This window comes from Camarhynchus parvulus, chromosome Z (genome assembly GCF_901933205.1).
Source record: "Camarhynchus parvulus chromosome Z, STF_HiC, whole genome shotgun sequence".
Classification (NCBI taxonomy): Eukaryota; Metazoa; Chordata; class Aves; order Passeriformes; family Thraupidae; genus Camarhynchus; species Camarhynchus parvulus.
In genome coordinates this window covers 67,959,133-67,978,319 of record NC_044601.1, presented here as the reverse complement: position 1 = coordinate 67,978,319, position 19,187 = coordinate 67,959,133, and the positions used below count along the sequence as shown (strand labels likewise).

Below are 19,187 nucleotides of genomic sequence, written 5' to 3'. Positions count from 1 at the left end.
TCTTTGCACATTTGGCCAGACAATTTTTTACGGATGCTTACAACTCAAACCTGAGAGGATTAGAAAATTTTGTATTTCAAAAATTAAATTCTTCTAACTCAAGGCTGATTGAAATCAATGGTAAAGCTCTCAGTAATCCTGTTAGAAACAGAATTAATTCAGTGTTTTTAAATGTCTCATCCTTGGTTTCTACTCAGTCCTAATACTACAAACCATTATTTATGGAAGTAGTTCTTACTGTGAGAAAGAGATTTATTGTACCACCTCTGCACAAAATGCGGAGCAGCAGCTTGGTCTTAGTCTTGCAGACTCACAGTGAGACACACAGCCCTATAAGCTGTGCAAAATTTCTTTGGTGGGGTGTTTTGTGTATTTATAAGTCTGTATTCTGTTAATCCCTGGAGTACCTGTTGGAAGAAGAGCCGTGTGTGGCCTGTCTGTCTCAGGGCTGGACACTTAACTTTAATCTGACCCCAAGCTCAGCTCACAGATCTGTACTTTGTCCTTAACCACAGAGAAGTGTCATACCCAGATCCCTCACTGGATATTTTTGTACCTCCATTAGATCCCCACCCTGCCACTTCAAAGCTAAGTATATCAAGCTGGTCATCATAAGACATATCTGCCATTCCTCAGGGTCAGTCTTCCAATCTCCCCTTGGATCTTACCCAAAATGTGAATGCCCTTTACGCTTGGTGCCTCTGCTGCAGTGCACGCCCTTCCCCAAAACCAGCTTGATGAAAGGAGGGCATTAAAAAGTGATTTTACAATTTGTTTTGCTTGATGGATAGATTCACCCCCCTCCACCTTGGAACATTTATGTAGATTTCCTTTCAGCTGTTACATACAGAGTAAAGACACATAGACAGGGAAAGGACTTTACTGCATGTTTTAATTCTTCATTTAATCTGCCTGAATATTGGCTATTCTGTAGGAGAGTTCAGCTCTGGAGGACACACCAACACCAGCCATTTATCTGGATTAATGCTCTCTATTTCAGTTTGCAAGCAAAATATCAAAGTCCCAAATAGTGAATTTAAATCCAATTAAAAGGCACAATTCCAGCTTGGTTTTCCCACACGTCTACCCTCTCTCCCAGTGTGATGCCTTAAACAATTAAAAGATATTTTTAAGGCCATATACTTAAATGTCTTTTACAAAGATATGTATTTGAAGAAACCATGTTTCTACACCAGTTGCTGTGTGGTAAAAAATGTGTTAGACTGTGGTATATGGGAGAGAGCACTTATTTCAACAAGCCTCAAAGTGAACGTGTCCAAGTAATTTTCTTACATTTTCTTCACACCAATATTCCACTCATAAATTGTACCTTGGGCAGGTCAGCTGACTGAAAACTGCCAGAGAAACACAGAAGTGATGGGGCTGCCAGGCAATCCAGAGCACTGCATTAGCCAATGGCCATCATAGCATAATGTATTCACATTTTGATAAGAATCATGGAATCACAGGGTGGTTTGGGCAGGAAGGAAACTTCAACCTCATCCAGTGCCACCCCTGCCACAGGCAGGGACACCTTCCACTGTCCCAGGCTGCTCCAAGCCCCATCCAACCTGGCCTTGGGCACTGCCAGGGATCCAGGGGCAGCCACAGCTGCTCTGGGCACCCTGGGCCAGGGCCTGCCCACCCTCCCAGCCAGCAATTCCTAATTCCCAAGATCCCAAAATCTGTCCCTGCCCTCTGGCCCTGGGAAGCCATTGCCTGGCTGCTGTCCCTGCATGCCTTGTCCCCAGTGGCTGTGCAGCTCTCCTGGAGCCCCTGGAGGCCCTGGCAGGGGCTCTGAGGTGTCCCTGGAGCCTTCTCTTGTGCAGCTGAGCAGCCCCAGCTGTGCCAGGCTGGCTCCAGAGCAGAGGGGCTCCAGCCCTGGCAGCATCTCCGTGGCCTCCTCTGCACTGGCTGCAGCAGCTCCAGCTCCTTGTGCTGTTGGAGCCAGGGCTGGGGCAGCTCTGCAGGTGGGCTCTCACCTGAGCCCAGGGGCACAGGGGCAGGATCCCCCTGCCCTGCTGCCCACGCTGGGGCTCAGCCCAGGGCAGGGGGTTCAGGTGGGGCAGGCCCAGCTCTCATCCACAGCACCTCCAGCTCCTTCTCCCAGGGCTGCTCCCTCTGCTCATCCCAGCCTGGGTTGATCCCAGGGGCTGCCCTGGCCCAGGTGCAGCTCCACCATTTGGCCTTGTTAAACCTCACAAGATTCCCCTGGGCATATTTTAACACCCCATTTTGTTCCTTTTTAATTCCCCGTGCTGATTATCGCTCCAATTAGACTGGAGGATGGACGTGGCCAGAGAGATTCAGCAGCCCTTGTCATCAGCCTGGTGACCAGCAAAGCTATCGGGGTCCTGGATGCCCTTTCTTTTGGACAGAGCCTGCTGGCAGATTGCTTCCTGGCTGTCCCCACACAGCCCAACTGGGAAGTTAACTTTCAGTATTGGCAGCACCAAATGTTCACAACTCAGCTTGCCAGGCTTCTGAAATAATGAAATAGGGTTAAAAAGGAGAAGTTTAAAAATAACAATCTGCAAGATCCTTTTTTGTTGGCTTCTGAGATAAGAGAAGGCTTTTGGGTTATGTTGTCCAATATTTCCCCAGGGTTTAAAAATTTCTACCTTGCTATTGGTATAGTTTCCACAAGACTGCAGGCCTCATGAGGGCTGGAACAAATCTGTGAATGTTTGGAAAACAGGGGTTTGTGGTGATTGTGTTTATGCATTGGCTTAAAAAATGCCATTTTACCAAACAGGCAAAATAAGCCCTGTATTATGACTTTAGAGACGTCACCAAATGACACATCTTTTGCTAGCAGAGCCAGCAAATCAGAGGAAGAACCCAATGCCCAACACATTTAGGAACTACTGTAGATGTAAAACTGAAATTTGGAGCTTTTACTTCTTTAGCCCTGTGGATTCCCATGTCTTCAGCTTTTTGCCCTTGTCTTTTGGAGAATGAAATTTCTACTTCCTCATAGTTGTGTGTTGTTTATTAACTACTGGCCTTCAAATTTGTGTGGGGAGCCTGGTATTGTTTTCATCCAAGGACTTGCAGAGTCTGTGGGAAGTAAAAATTATTTGTTTACCCTAGTAAGGTGATATCTTGTTGTTCTTGGTATCTTTTAATTGTTTTTGATGATTGTGTCATAGTCACATGTGTATGTTAAGAAATAGGACATGAGAACTCATGCTGATAGACTTGACCTAATGAATGATATCAAATGTCAACTTCCTCATTTTCTTGCTAGAGGGCTGCTGTTTAGCTGGCAGAATGGAGAGGAGTTGGCAAATTGGACCGGCACCTTTAATTTCACGGATGACGGAGCAGTGAAGAGTGGCAGTGACACAGGCACCAGGTACCAACACCTGAGGGAATGGCTGTAGAGATCTCTGTCTCGCTCTCCTTGTGTGAACCACAAATGTGAGCACAGGCTGTATGAAAAATGAGATCTGCAGTGTGCTTTGGCTGCTTGGCACTGCTCCCCACAGTACAGAAGATGTCAGGGATGCCCAAGTGCTGTGCTGTTTTCCCCCTTGCAAGCCTTGGGGACATTTTGGAATATGCCATAAGCATCCATGAAGTCTGCAGGAGGGTGGCTTCTATGTCCTGGCCTCTCCTGTTTCCCTGCCAATGGTGTGTGCCAAGGTGTGGCAGTATGGGAGGATGGGACTTCAGCAGAGAATGTCCCAGCATTACAGTGTTGGTGCACACAGAGCACACTGGGGAATGTGGTCTTTAGAATAAAACATGTATTCCATGAAAACATAGTTTAATTTAAATTCTTTTCAGGGCCTAGTAGGAGGAAAGTGTTCTGTCAAAAAAAGGCTGGAGCATTTCATTTATTTACAGTATTTGGCAACATGAGAAGCACTGATGTGCTGCTGCACTCTTTGTACTTCCTGGTTTGACATGGGCTCAGGTGTCTGCAGGGTCATGAGCAGAGTCAGAAAACTGGCAGCAGGTGTGCCTAAAGAACTCCACAGCTATCCCAGGCCACCTGCACAAATCCAGGCACGGGCATAGTGTGGGTATTTGGGCTCTCTTCCTGGAACACCAGTTACAGGAGTTAAAAATCCTGAGTCATGTGTAGCATCAAGTTCAATAAGCATCAGGGAAATCTTAGAAAGAGCTGTAAAATAAAGAAAAAACTAAAAACAATTAAAAGAACCTTAGACTTAGTACTTGTGTATAAACAAAACGCTGGGTAAATTGCCCATTTTATTTTAAATATCATCATTTTGTAACCATACACTGCTGCAGCTGTGGAGCTGATAGCACTTCAAAGGCAAGCAGAAGTTGCAGAGTCTAGCCTGCCAGAAATCATCCTGTCACTGAACCACAGCAATGCTGCAGTTCCTGTTCAGGCTCTTGCTGTAATGTGATCCTGTACGAGCGCTGCCTGCTGCTCTGCTGGTTGGTCTTGTAAAGGGTCTTTATGAGAGAAACCAGCCTCCACTGCAGTTTTTCTCTTAGAGCAGGGGGAAAAAGGGCTCACGTGTATATGTGTTGGTGTGTGTATCCATCTTCCTCTCTTGTTGCCTTTTCAGTATCTGCATATATAGTCTGTATTTACAAAGTCTTCAGTTTAGGCACTTGGCATATAAAAGAGCTCAGTGTGACACAAAGACCCACATCATCTTGAAGGCATGAGAAAATAAACAAATATAGATTTCCTCCTCTAGACACCTTTGACAGAGGCAATTGAACCATCATTGATTGCATGACTGGGAACCAAAGGCCTTGAATACAAAAGACAGAGTTGTGAGGGGATGAGCCACAGCGCTGCTCTCAGTCTCTTCAGCCTCTTCAAAGACAAAGAGGTTCAAGGTGCAAGTGGTTTTTACACAAACAAACCACACAAGCTAGATATAAACAGGAAAAAGTTATAATATTAATGAAGAAAAAAATTGTGTTTCAAAGCCTGTGTTATGTGATATGTCAGTGACTGTATCTCCACTGCCCAGGCTCCCCAGGGATGGGCACAGCCCCGAGGCTGCTGGAGCTCCAGGAGCCTTTGGACAGCGCTGCCAGGGATGCACAGGGTGGGATTGCTGGGGTCTGTGCAGGGCAGGAGCTGGGCTGATGATCCTTGTGGGTCTCTTCCATCTCAAGACATTCTGTGGTTCTGTGTTACTGACAGTGGAGCTGAAAGCTTTTCAGTCAGGGATAAGTCTACCTGCAACATATTTCACACCTAAGTATGTTAGACATATTATTTATGCTTTTGTATGGAACCTGGGAATATAGGAAAATAAAAAAAGTACTGTGTAAGTGTAGGGATGAGACTGTGTGGTGACTACTGCAGAGCTGTGTCAAAATTGTTTACTATTTACATTTGATCACCTTTCTGACTGTGTTGTCACCAGACATTTCCTGAGAGTCTTAATCTGACACTCAACTTTATGCTGTTGTTGTAGAATGAAAACAAGTCTTCCTTTAATGAATAATTCTTTCCACTGAATGGAAAACTTGCAGACTACATTTCACAGAACTGATTTTATTTGTATATATTTACAGGACTCCAGAGAGATGTCTGAAGTGCACAAAACTAATTGTATGTCAGCATAAGCGCACAAAATACCTTCCACTGCAAAGCTCTTCAGTTTGCTGTGCCACCACCTTCTTGTAAAATGTTTTGTATTTAAAGATATTAATTGAAATAGATGTGAATATGATTTCCATTAACTTGTACTATTTATATATATAGAGACATATGTTTATTCATGCATGTGGGGTATCAACTTGAACATATTCTAGAACTACTCTTTATCTTTTAATTACATAACTTAATACAGGGTGTAGAGATGCTGACAACTCATCCTGTAGGAGTGAAGGTTTAGATGAAAATGAAGGACTTCCAGAGCAAAAGCATACAGAAAGAATGAGTGCATTAGAATTGCAAGTCACCCAAACTTAATGAGAATAGTGGCCTTAGAGAAACCAATCAGCAGTGAAGATTAAACACTGCATGAAAATGATTAAGTAAGAAAGAAATGAATACTATTGTGTTATGTGATTTCAGTAAACACTGAGGCACTCCTTAGATAGAATCACACAATAGTTTGGATGGGACCTTAAAGCCCATCCAGTGCCACCCCTGCCATGGCAGAGACACCTCCCACTGTCCCAGGCTGCTCCAAGCCCCATCCAGCCTGGCCTTGGACACTCCCAGGGATCCAGGGGCAGCCACAGCTGCTCTGGGCACCCTGGGCCAGGGCCTGCCCACCCTCCCAGCCAGCAATTCCTAATTCCCAATAGCCCAAAATCTGTCCCTGCCCTCTGGCCCTGGGAAGCCATTGCCTGGCTGCTGTCCCTGCATGCCTTGTCCCCAGTGGCTGTGCAGCTCTCCTGGAGCCCCTGGAGGCCCTGGCAGGGGCTCTGAGGTGTCCCTGGAGCCTTCTCTTGTGCAGCTGAGCAGCCCCAGCTGTGCCAGGCTGGCTCCAGAGCAGAGGGGCTCCAGCCCTCTGATGGCTGAGGTCTGAAATCAAACACATTTCTCACATTGAGCCCTGCTCTGACAGCTCTGCTGTGCTGGGGTAACTCAGCTAACCCAGGTTTCCATCACAGTGATTAAACACAGTTCTTCAGACTGTGTAGAAGCAGTCCATGGAAATAAAATCCTCTGTCATGTATGTGGTGCAACCAAGAGTGTGGGTCCCCTTTGTGTCACCTAATACTGCTCTGGGCAGGCGCTTGACAGATCCCAATTTGCTGGGCCTTTTTGGGCACCAGAGCCTTCATTTCAATTCAGATTATGTTGCTGAAGGCCTTCTAGGTGGCAAGGAAATAGTGATTACTAATAAGTAAAAGTGAAGCACAGGAGCTCCTGAAAATCCATCCGGATTTCAACCAAAGGAGGACTACCCACACAGATGCAATTGCAACCAGTTGTTGAACACTGGCTTATTTTTGATTCTTGGGCATCACCCATTACTCATATTTCTATCTTTTGCATTTTACTTTGTGCTAAGCATCGTTAAACCTTACAGCATCCCTGTGGAGAATCAGATAAAGGGTTTTATCTAGTGCTGGTGATGACAAGTGATATACACAACCCCTTCCCAGAGCCCTGATTCTTCTGCTCTCCTTTTAATATGTTTTCCAACTTACTGGAATTGTGAGTCTTCATGCTTAAGTAATTTTTCACTGGCAAGAAGCTGCCTTAATGACAGGATGACTTATCTGCCATATGAGTTGGTTTATGGTGTTCTCTTCAGTCTGCTGGAGCTGCAGATAAGATTCAATGTAGAGTTTTGTGATGAGATCACAGAAGCCTTTGGTAGGTGAGTGGAGATTTTACTTTAAGGCCTGTCAATCTGTACGCTGAATTCTCTAGTATGACAAATCTGAAGCTTTGTCTTGTCCCCACTGGCTACAAAATAAAAAGTAGAATCAATTAGATTTGTCAAATACATGTCTTAAAAGAGTGAACATAAGAGTTTAGGATTTTGCTTAAGTCACATTGCTCATACAAGGATCCTAAAATCTAAAAACCACAAGGAAAAAAAATGGCAGTTGCTTGCAATGAGTTAAAATGTGGGGTTTAAGATGTCATTGATGCATAAGGGTTGTCATGAATGTTGCTATATCTTCTAGGTGGGTGGTCACATGGATAACAACATCAGCAGATTATTTCAGTCAGAGTGAATGGGAAAGGGCTTGGTTAAAACACCCAAGCACCAGTTTATTAAAAATCTGAGAGTTTTGAAATGAAATTGGGAAAATAGAGCTTCCTGCAGCAAACTCCACTGCTGCTTGTCAGGAGACAGCATTGGTTTGATACAGCAAAAGACAATAAGCGCCCTGAAACTCAAATCCAATGCAATCTCCAATAAATCATTCACCCACTGCACAGTGGGAACACCTCTAAATGAGGAAGGGTGTCAGTCTGGTTCAGAGAGGACCTGGGAAGCACAGGGGGTGGTGGTGTTGATGGACTGCAAGGTGGGCTTATCTCCAGGGAGAAGCAGGAGGCAGCCTGGACTTTGCTGTGCCATTTAGGGCTGCTTCTGCTGGAGCTCCTGCTGCTACACCCACGGCTGCTGCAGTGGAGCTGTGTTTTGCAACTTCCTCTGGTGCTGTGCTAGGCTGAATCCACGGAGAGGTTTGTGTCCCAAATCAGTGGACAGATGGGAAGGGAACAACGTGCCTTTGGCAGGAGTGGATGTTTGGCCAATTCTCATTGCTAATGAGGTAATGAGCAGCAGGGCAAAGCAATTCCAAGTCATCTGTGTGTGGAGACTTGGAGATGGGATGGGAGAGCATAGTAAGAATGGCAGTGAGCAGCCCAGTGACAGTTTGCCAGGAGCTTCCATGGTTGTGATGAAAAATATATCCTCAGGGCATCACAACCATCATCTTGACTGCACAGATGTGTAGGATACTTGTGGAGTTGTGGTCAGAAAAAGAATCCAGAAAAGGAGCACCTCTGAGTAGAAAAAAAAATGTGTTCTTTCTACTTTTCTGGAGATGTTCAGTGGGCTATACACGAACAGCTTTTAAGGACAGAAATATAAAAGCCACTCCTCCTCTGAAGAAGATCAAACTTATGGATTTATGGCTGGTCCATGGAGCACTTTTGGTTTTTTGAAAGCACAAATTTTAATTTGGAAAACAGGCACAATACCTTGGTCCTTGTCTTGATGGATGGACCTATCTAAAATCATCTATTATCAAACCCCAGAAAAGCTTACTACTCTGTAAGACCAAGCATATAAAAATATCCTCAGTAAATGACCAGTGTGTTCATGAATTAACAGCTTTTAACCTCAGCTACAAGAATCTCCTGGAAAACCTAAGCCCCTGTACAAGAATTCCAGATCCTGAATTTTAGTTACTCTGATTCTTCTAGAAAGACAGCCAATCTTGAACTAAGCATGCCATTTCTATCTTTAGCTTCCAGGCATTGAATACTGTTTTTCCTTCTATACTATATTGAAAACCCTCTTGCCACTGGTAATTGCTTCCTGGTGCAGTATCTCCTTATTCAGTCACCATATGTTTAGATTAAGCTTCACACGCCTCTCATAATATTTTAGAATCCAGAAAATTTCTGCAAGTCCTTTTGTAACTCTCACCAGTATCTCAAACCCCTGAAGATGAAATGTCAGAAGTGGATGCAGTAATTCAGAAGAGCTATTACTACATGATGCATACAGAGATAAATGACCATTTTATCTTGCTTATATTTTAATTTTTTTACATGACACAGCTCATGGTGGCATATTTTGCTCCCACCTACAGACACATACTAAAAGTTCGTGATCAGTTAGACATCTAATGCATTAGAGATGAGGATGGTTATCACCAGTTATTGCCAGTGACATTGTCATCAGCACGAGGTAGGCAGGAGGAATGTGAACCACCTTTCTTAATATTTGTTGTCCCCAAGGATGATAAAATCAAATAGTCTCATGAAGCTGTGTAAAAGAAGCCTGTCTCCAGTCTCCTCTGTTGAACTCGCAGCTCTTCCTCTCTCAGTTCAGCCTTTCAAGCACCATCCTTTTGTGGACAAGTCAACTCAGGCTCTCAAATAGCAGAAACAGCAATGTGATTTTTCTTCCTTTTTTTTTTTTTTTTTTTTATGTGCCACAGTCCTTGTGAAGTTTAAGTTAGTCTAAGGGCATCAAAGATTGCTGCTTTTCTTGCCACATCTACATCAGCTTCTTTACCTGATGAACAGGGATCATCCTTTCCCAACGGGACAAAATAATCTTGGGAGAACAGACCATGCAAAGTGGCAGGATGCTTTTATTAAGGGAGAAAACCCCCTGTATTGATGTAAAACCCTTAAACCTTTTGACCAAATCTTGTGGGTTTTGATGTTGTCACAAAGAAGCATTAAGAGAAGCAAAGGCCAGAGGGATTTGGTCTCTCACAATGGGCCCTGATGAAGTCAACACCTGCTGTGTTCTATTCCAGATGAATTGCCCAGGGCCTCTAGAGCTGTAATAGACTCCACCCCAGCAGTATTTTTGCTCCAGGGACCTGAAGGTTCCATGCAGGCCTTTCCAGATGATGTGAGTCCCCTGTGCTTTGGGGAATGTGTGCTCTGGCACACGTGGAACATTCCTGAGTAAGGAAGGTAAATCTCGACCCAAGGTTGGCCGCGGATCTGCCCATACTGATGAACACAGGCACTGCTAATTGGACAGCCCTCTTAATAAGCATTTAGTGGAAGCCTGCAGGGCTTGGTTCATTTATTCTCATTTCTTAGTCACTGGATAATGTATATTTTTGGAAAGATCTTTGTTTTTCCTGCAGGGTAGGTGGAATCCTTCCTGCCATGCTCTGCGGTCTCGCCGTGCAAGTGGTGCAGACTCACTGCAAACTGTGTTGAGAACTGGCACTTCATGAGGGAGCAGAATGAATGGGAAGGCAGCTTCAGAGAATGATCCCGCTCAAAAGACGCCTGACCATTGCAGTAAATTATACTTTTAAACCTTTGTTCAGTATATCAGACAAATCAGTGTCTCAACTCAAGCGTCACTGGAAGGCAGGATTGAAGTCTCAGGCTTTTTAATTCGTGTAGTGTGATCAAGAAAAGCTTACTTCTGATCAAAGCAGGAGCAGCCCAACTGCAGATGATCAAAGACCTAAGTGTTAGCTGATGTACTGGGAAACCAAATGTGTCTCTCACTAGCGAGCTCAGTAGGCAGCTCAGCTGGAGGTGAGGTTGCAATGGGGAACATGAAGGTTAAAAAAGAAGAAAGTTTCAGTCAGTCAAAAATGGAAAATTACAGAGTGAATAGCGTCTAATTCCTGGGTACTCAGTGCAGTGGGCTGTAAAAAACCAGTGCCCTCTGAGCACTTGCAGCTTGTGTGGTGTTCAGGCACAGAATTTGACCCTGGAAAAGTGTTGTGGGTTTGAAAGCTACGATTGACGTGAGCAGACGCAGAGCAGTGAGTGCTGTGTAGTACCCAGTGCCCTGGGAAAGCACAATCCTACATACAACTGAGCTGTTTGTTGTAATTCATTTGCAGTTGTGTTCTTAAGGTAAAGAATCATGAATTCTTATATTGGTTTTCCTGTAGAGTTGTGACCTTTAAAGGGATAGAAGTTATTTATGTTTCGTCAGGGGCAGTGGAAAAATGCAGGGAGAGGACATTATGGGGGTGACAGATCAACTCTGTTTTATGGATAATAAAACTTGACTGTCATTCTTGTAAAGCCAAAGCACAGACCTTTTCTGCAGCAAAAGGAGTAAGTAGTATAGTCAGGTTTGTCACTTGTCACTAGTCCAGAACATTAATCAAAATAAATTGAACTACATCCTTGTTTCTTAGCTGGAGATCAGACTGAGGAGGATGATGGGGTGGACAGTTTCCATTTGTGCTAATTAAGCTTTCTGACAGGCAAATGTATCTTCGTTCACAGGGAACTACATGTTTTGGAGTGGGCGTTAATAGGCAGGAAGAGCTCTCAGAAACCAGGGAGTGGGTGAGACTGATGCTTCCTCTGGGAAAGTGTGGGGGCCTGATCTCCAAACACTCCCTGCAGGTCCAGACCCTTGCAAGATGAGGACGTGGGTTTAAAGGACATCCCTGGAGGCTGAGGGAACCCATGCCCCTTGTGCTAGGGCCTGGTGTTGTGCAGAAGCTGCGCTCTAGGAAAGCACAATGTGAAGCACTTCTGTGGGAAGAGGGTGTCCAGTGCTTCAGGGCACAGCCTCTGCTAATATCCTGCTAATATCTGCAGCAGGAGGAATCGCTGTGAAGCAAATAAAAAGCATGAATACTCCTGGGAGAAAGAGAGAAACCCTTTTTTTTCCTGAGTCTATTGACCAACCACTGTCTTGCAAAATCCCAATGCTGTTGCAGCACCATTATTATGTGCAGCTGATGTGCAGAAGCATCCATAGCGTTACAACTAAGGAGGGTTCAGTGGTTGTCTGTCTGCTCCAGAGAGATTCAGGCTGATGAAGGACAGCCCAAAGGATGTTTATTCAATAGCTTGGCATCACTGAGCTCACTTCAGTCAAACTGACTCCACGGCCAGCAGCATTTTCTCCCCTCTCTGTGCAGAATGACATTGCCATTGGTGTGCCCTGCCTTTGCTGCACATGTCCCATCAGCTATGTGTCATCCAGCCTGTCCCATGGATCCTCCCTCGGCACTTCCATGGGGTACTAAATGGTGAATTCAATGGCTCTGTTGGGAAGCTCAAGCTGTTGTGAGAGTAGAGACTTGCAGGACTGTGCTTTTTCAATCTACAGGCTCATGGAATAGCTCTGCTAGAAACGCAGTGCTGCCTCATGGATTGATTTCCTTTCAGATCCAGAAGTGGTTTATTTTTGACCCAATCCTTTCCTTCTTAACCTTCTGCTGCTGTGGTAACACATCCTTTTTCATTTCTATTTTTGGTTTGTGGATTGAGTAAACAGACAACGATCAAAGGGAATGGCTGGGACACAGGAAATTTCATCTCCATTCCATAAAATGACATCTTTGACTCCAATGCCACAGGCTGAAGGCAGCTTTCCTGTGCTGTGGTGCTCCCACGTGACTGCATGTGCTGTTCAACATCTGAGCTGCTGCTCTCTAACCTAGCAGCACAGCCAGAAGTGCAGGAAAGATAAAAATAAACGTTAATCTAGATGTTTGCTCTGCTTATCTGTCCTGAGGCGCATTCAAGGCACTGAAATGAAGTGTTGGGAGGCAGGTGAGGGTGAGGCTGATAGGCATTGCTCACTCCTGCACACCCTGAGAAGCAGAAGGGGTGTGTGGGGTGCTGAGTGCTGTGTGGGGGTGTGTAGCTGCCCCATGTCACCGTGTAGAACGTGTAGGGTGCCAGCATTGCCTTACTCAAAGAACCAAAGAAAAGGATTGATTCTGAAAAAGACAGTCAGAAAAAGTATTATTTCAGAGGATTAAAATGTCGTCTCTACTGGTAGCCAGAGAGTACTCCCTCAGCCCTGGAAAATTCTGTGAATTTTCTGTGTAAATGTAAGAAATTCTATGGTGCTGTCTAAAGAGAGATTTTGGTTTCATTTGGGGAGGTTACCTTGAGTACATCCATGCAGGGCTTTGGCCTGGTACAAGCAGGTGGGCTCTTAATCCAAATCCAGTTGAAGCCTCTTCCACAAGTTGCTCAGATCCAGCTCGACAAGACAAGCACATGGGAGATGTGCCAGGGCAGTGGATTTCAGCCGCTCCTTAGTAAATGCTGAATGTCCAGGTGAATAATTCAGCTGGAAGGGGAGTGTGAGCCTTTTGGTGAGAACACAGACAAAGATTCATGTTCTCCCTTCAACAGTCTTTTCATAGAGTTCTTACTGATTTTGGAATACTTTAATGACATAATATCTTCTACAAAACTTATAAAAATACCTTTGTTGCCTTGAAGGCTATACAAACGTATTTACAAATAGCCACAATTTTTGAACATGAGCTATTTTGCTCTTCTGACTTTTTTATTAGGGATTTTTTTGTTCTCCTCCTGCCACCTTTTAAGCGCGGGTTTCCTCCTTTCAGTCTCAAGGGTTTTGCCTCTCACTGGATCACAGAAATCTTGGCTTCGGTTTTGACAAAGCTGAGGTGGTGAAAACCTCAGGGAGGGGTGAAGGAGACACTCTCTAAAGCAGCACTTAACAGGAGAGAAATATTCCCTATTGAAAGCAAATTGCTTTGGGAGGCTCTTGGACTTTTTCCAGTTGCACATGGGTCAGATATGAATTTTGATATTATTTTGCAATGACACAAACCTCAAATATTCCATTTCCAGTGATGGCTTGAATGAAGCTTTTCCACAAATCTTTTCTTTATATTTCTCAATGAAGATTCAAAAATGGAGTTCTTGGAGTCACAACCTCATGAATTCCAGGATTTTAAAGGATCCATCAAAAGAGGTTTCTCTAGCCTTGTTCATAGTACCTCTTCCTCCAGGTCACCTTCTCTTAGTTTTCCATTATCCTCTCAAGTGTTTCACGGGTATGTGCAGGTTTTAGGAATTAGGTTTTAATACAGACTTCTAATGATTAGGAGTGAAACTAACACTTGGTTTAAACCCAAAATCATGTTTGTCATTTCAATGCAGACTCATTGAGTTCACTTGTCAGCCTGGGCTTTTTCTTTTCCCTAAGCATCAGTAGCTACCATTGTGGTTGTCTTCCCCTTCAGCCCAGTGACTAAGGTAAAGAAATTAGCCAATAAATTAAATATTTCTGCCTATATTTTAATCAAGAATATCACTCTTATCTGTGCTGTGTCTGAGCATTCAAATCCTTTTGTTCTTTTTTTTTTTTCCCCAGAATATAATCCCTCTTTCTGTTCACTTCTAAACAGACCAAAAGAGTAAATTTCAGTGAAAAGCTCAGTTGCTCAGGAGCTATGGAATAGCTTCCACAGATGGAATACAACCTCTAGCAGTTTTATAGGACTGTTTTTTCCAACCCAGCCCAGTCAGGCACCCAAAAGATGGGAACAGTGTCCCTTAAATGATCAGTGCTCTTGCCTTGACTTTCAGTTCCAGCTGACTGCTGGAAAAGGTAGCTGGTCCTTGTTGTTGCTTCAAGATAGATGACCTCCTGTAGGAATGGACAAACTGGGCATGGGAGGCTGTTCCAGGACAAGCAGGGACATCTGTGCTTTCCTGTGAAGGAGCAAGCTGCCAATGGGCCAGGCAGTGCAGCCTCAAGTTAGGAAAAAATCGTAAATTACAACTTTCAGCAAAAGCTGATGTGCAAGAGAATTATTCTAGCCTAAACCTTATTTATGATATCTTTTCTTGTCCTTCCTCAGGTATTTTGAGTTTTATGAAGGGCCTTTGGAATACAACTCTACAAAATGCCTGGAATTAAGGCAGGACATCATTGAGGTGAAGGTCTTGTCTATGTAAGTATGAGCTACATGTAAAAAGTAGAAGTACTTAGCAATAAAAGCATTGCTAAAAGTGTTACTTCTGAGGCAGGATGCAATGGTATCTTACAATTACACTGCCAAAATGCTGAAGAGGTGACATCAACAGGGATCTCAGAAGGGATCTCTGGCCTTCTCTTACCTGTGCAAGCAGTGTTTGAATTTGATCTGAGATCCATTTACAGAACAAGGAAGCTTTTCCGATACATTGAGGCATTTTGGTCAGGCCCAGAATTATTGCTGAGAATTCTATACAGTGTTTGTAATATCATATTTCCAGTAATTAAAGAGTAAGAACAGCCAGACTGACTCATGCAAGCATCTAGCTTAAGGCTCTTTGATTGACAGTGGCCAGTAGTAAAGGCTGAGAAAGGAAGAAAATGTTCAGCCCTTCCTGATAATAAATACGGGCATGGGGACTTGTGGACGGGTAGAAGGAGTCCAGAATGGAGTAATAAGAGTGGACAATAGACCTTTCTATTAATTTGTTTACATATTTTCTGAGCCCATTTGTATTTCTGACCTTTTCAAACAGCAGAGAGTTTCACAAATCAAAACTCTTCAGTGAAAGGTAAGAAAATGTGAATCTGGGAAACAATAAAATATCTCTAAATTGTGTTTTGTGGTCCAATAAGTGTGTCAGGAAACCAATGAGTTGAATGAGATGTTTATATGAAGCCATAGCAAGGGAACTGGGTGAAAAAAGTGAGTTTGCCAGTACAACAGTGCACAGCTGGGTGATTTTAGTGTGCCCCTTTTGCATTTTCAGCATTTCACTGAGTTTAGATGCTTAGATTATGCCTAATCCCTCACCACATCTAAAGCCAGTAAGGTTGCAGGCAATGCACAGGGTCTGAAAAGTGCACTGGGAATGTCAGTTCGAAGTGCTGCTCCACACATGCATAACATTGAGCAGCCAGGGCTACAGAAAATACAGTTTGTTGCTCCAGGTCTGCATGAATCTGAGCATGCCTCCCTGACTGACTCTGTGCACAGCAAAATGTAGGTTATGTCCTTGCCTCCTGCACTGGATGAAGGGTACACGAGTAACACACTTTGCGCGGCTTGCTGACTCTCAGCGCTTAAAAATAAAAAGGAGGGGTGAGAATGTCACACTTCTCCAATGTTCTGCTGAAGATCAGGAGCTCTGATTTGCTTTTTTTTTCTTTTTGCATACACAGAGAATTCCTCATTTTTCTTAATCTTACCCAGTGGCCCAAGGAAGGTAGTGGAGTCCTGCTCAGCTAGATATGAGTTACCCTAAATTCTACAGTCGATGCCGTTTGACATTAAATTCTTACTCTGCTGGTCTCTTCTGATGTTCTTGATTCAAATGTGCTATGTTTCCCAAGTCAGCCCTTATGGTAATGGAAGATTTCCAAGTTAATGTGCTCTGGTGGGCTACAGAAAGTACAATATGACCTAATTCCTTCCTGCAACTTCCTCAGCCTGGGAAATGCTCGGTTCTACTCACATTAAATATATAATTATCTTAAAAGTCTATGCTTTATTCAAACATTAAAAGCCCTCAAGCCTGAAAAGAACTCATTAAGACCTATCAATCTAGCAGAAATCACAGACTTCCAAATTTCTTAGCCAGATTATACAGTTGCTTCCTACCTCTAGATATTTGCAAAGCCTTCATTATCTCTGTTGTCCAAACGCACCAGAATATGTGCGAACTTCAGTGAGGAACTTCTTGGAATTGGTGATATCATCAAAAAATGAGTCATTTTCCATCAGCTTAGTTGAAGTAGGAGTGGGGTTTTTTGTTGTGGTTTTTTTTTTCCAGTGTGACTACAGGTGTACTGATTAGCAGAGGAGGAGGTAGAGATCCTTATGTAAAGAGCTTTTCATTTCCCCTTACCATCACAGACTCTTATCCCTACACCTGAGCTTATAAATTGTTCATAAAATAAATTTACCTACAGTGTTGTGCTGTAGGATCTCACAGATTAAGTTAACCTCACCAAAATGCTGCCTTAGTTGGCCAAATTAATCCACTTTTCCAATATCCCCCTCCTGGGCCATTCTGCTGGGTGCACCTTTTCCCCAAAACCCAGCTGATTGAAACTCATTTGGTTCCCAGCAGATTTCGGTAGAGTAGCTGCTTCTTGCTCAATATTGCATTTTTTTTTATCCTGAAAAAAACAGAAAAAGCCTATCAGGGAGAAGAAATCAGTCCCAAACATAAATTCTTGCATGCACAGGGCTTGGAGTGGCTATGTCTGAGCAGGAAAAGGAAGAAAAATTATAAATTTTGTACTGTCGAGACTGGCTGATTTTCCCCATCAATTTGCATGGTATTCTATCTGCAGCTGTTTTAGGAAATTAGCCCTTGTAATAAACTTAATTTTTTTTTTTTATATTTTAGGGTGAAACAAACTGAATTGTTTGACAGATGGAAGAGCCTACAGATGTGCAAATGGGAGATGAATGTCACAGAAGCCAATTTATTCAAGTAAGAATGTCTCACATTAATGAGACTGAGTAAAATTTACTTTAGTTTGAGTTTAGCTTATTGCAGAGATCAAAATTTCACATGGATACCAAGAGTAAGCATGACAACAGTTGGAATACCATCATTTTGAATAAATGTGGACTTTTCCTCCTACTTAAAAAAAAAAACTCAGCAACAAGATTTCTAGCATGTGGAACAGTCTTCCAGGAAAGGCAAGGAATTTGGTGTGGGAAAGATTTCCAGGTGTTATTTGGGCAGCAGTGAGGATGGAGATGAGATTTAATGGCTGCCCCTAACACATCAGCCTAACTCTCTGGCTTGGAATGGTAATATCACTGGTGATACTGCAAATTTGGCCTACAAAATACTCAAACTTGATTTCTTCTGGGTGTTTTAGGTACTGTCAGGCCTTGGTTATGACTTTCTCTGGTTGTTTGGGTTTTTTGTGTGTGTGTGTGTGTGTGTGTTTTAATGGCTTCTCAGCTATTACTCACAGATTATCTACATATTTTTCTGGTCTTCAGAGACCTGTCAGTTAATTTCTTTAGTGTTCTGTCTTTCTTCATGTAACTTCTCTGCTTCATGATCCTCTCAAGACGCAGCTTTTGGAACTGGCCTTGTGAAGGCAGCAGTGGATTGAAGCCAAACCAGTTTTTGAATGTTATATATTGATATATTCCAGTGTCCTATTTGAGTAGGTTTTGAAAAAACAAACACTTTCAGGGTAAGTGCTGTAGACTGAAGTCTGCAAGCCACTGGTACAATTCAGAGATGTTGTTTGTAATAAGGCCCCCAGCTTTATCCCAAATTCTCTTGCATGATTCCAGGAAATAGCTGTCAGGAGTTAATGAGAGAGTGTGAGAATGCATGTGCTGAGTTAGTCATTGACATCTTTAAAAATAACATTGTTAGTCTCAGACTCATAACAGTTTCTCCAACGTGATCTCCACACCTAAGTTTTTTTAGGTGTTTGGTTTTTGTTTGGTTTTTTTTTTTCTCTCCCCTGCATTTTTCCTGGAAATTACTTGGTAGGCAATTATCAGAGCCTGTTTTGAAGAGGAGAGTCATGCAGGATTACAGCTTATTATTTTAAAAACAGCTGGAGTGAGAGGAGTAATGATTGTGCCCAGAGAGAAAGCAGCACTTTGAGGGTATGGAAAGGAGCCCTTTGAGCTTTGGAGGCCAGAGTAGAGGTGGGAGCAATGAGAAAAGAGTTTCCAAAGACCACCAGGAGGACCATCAATCTATCTCAGGCCATCAACACCAGCACATTAAACAAAGAACCCCTCTCCACTCTGTGCGCTGAGAGAAAAAAGAGATGAAGGACTCCTGTCACTGCTTCTACCTGCCTGACTGATATATCACTGCTCCAGGAACCCTCACTGGCACCCAGATGCAAACATAATCTCTGTCACCTGGTCTCAGGACAACAGTAGTGCTTGTAATTCAAAAGAAAAAAAATGTCTAAAGCCTGTTTCATCTGTGTTCAGTGGGGCAGAGACATCAGTGTGTGAGTTTGTGGGGAAGCTGCTGTCCCTTAAAAGCAAACCAAGTTTGGAGGAGGATGAATTGTGTAACCCTCCAAGCTGTGGGATTTTGAGCTTTGGCAGTCCAGTCCCACCATGTGAGATGGGGAGAATCCAGCAGATTTAAATGGCAGCTGCTTGAGCAGCAGAGAGGGATGAAGGGCAAAAAATCACAGTCAGGTTTGTATGTAGAGACTAAGGAAAGCAGTTCCCTTGAGAATCTTCTTCCATCAGATATCAGGCATTCACAAAAAGGCCTGTGCCTCTGGAAAATCAGCTGGACATTAAGGAAAAACATCTCTTTCAATTCCTTAAGGAGCAGCCAATGAAGAGGTTTTTCT

The 19,187-nt window shown here is 43.4% G+C and overlaps 1 protein-coding gene across 3 annotated transcripts in view; it reads left to right on the top strand.

The window, feature by feature from the left end:
• Positions 1–19,187, top strand: part of ST8SIA5 (ST8 alpha-N-acetyl-neuraminide alpha-2,8-sialyltransferase 5) — a 69,143-nt gene that overhangs the window by 34,785 nt on the left and 15,171 nt on the right. For 2 of the 3 annotated variants that reach the window (XM_030969233.1, XM_030969234.1), the window contains 3 exons: positions 3,251–3,358; positions 14,743–14,835; positions 17,234–17,320. In XM_030969233.1, the coding sequence (XP_030825093.1) occupies positions 3,251–3,358; positions 14,743–14,835; positions 17,234–17,320 (288 nt within the window). The remainder of the gene's footprint in view (positions 1–3,250; positions 3,359–14,742; positions 14,836–17,233; positions 17,321–19,187) is intronic. The other variant, XM_030969235.1, reaches the window with a different exon arrangement.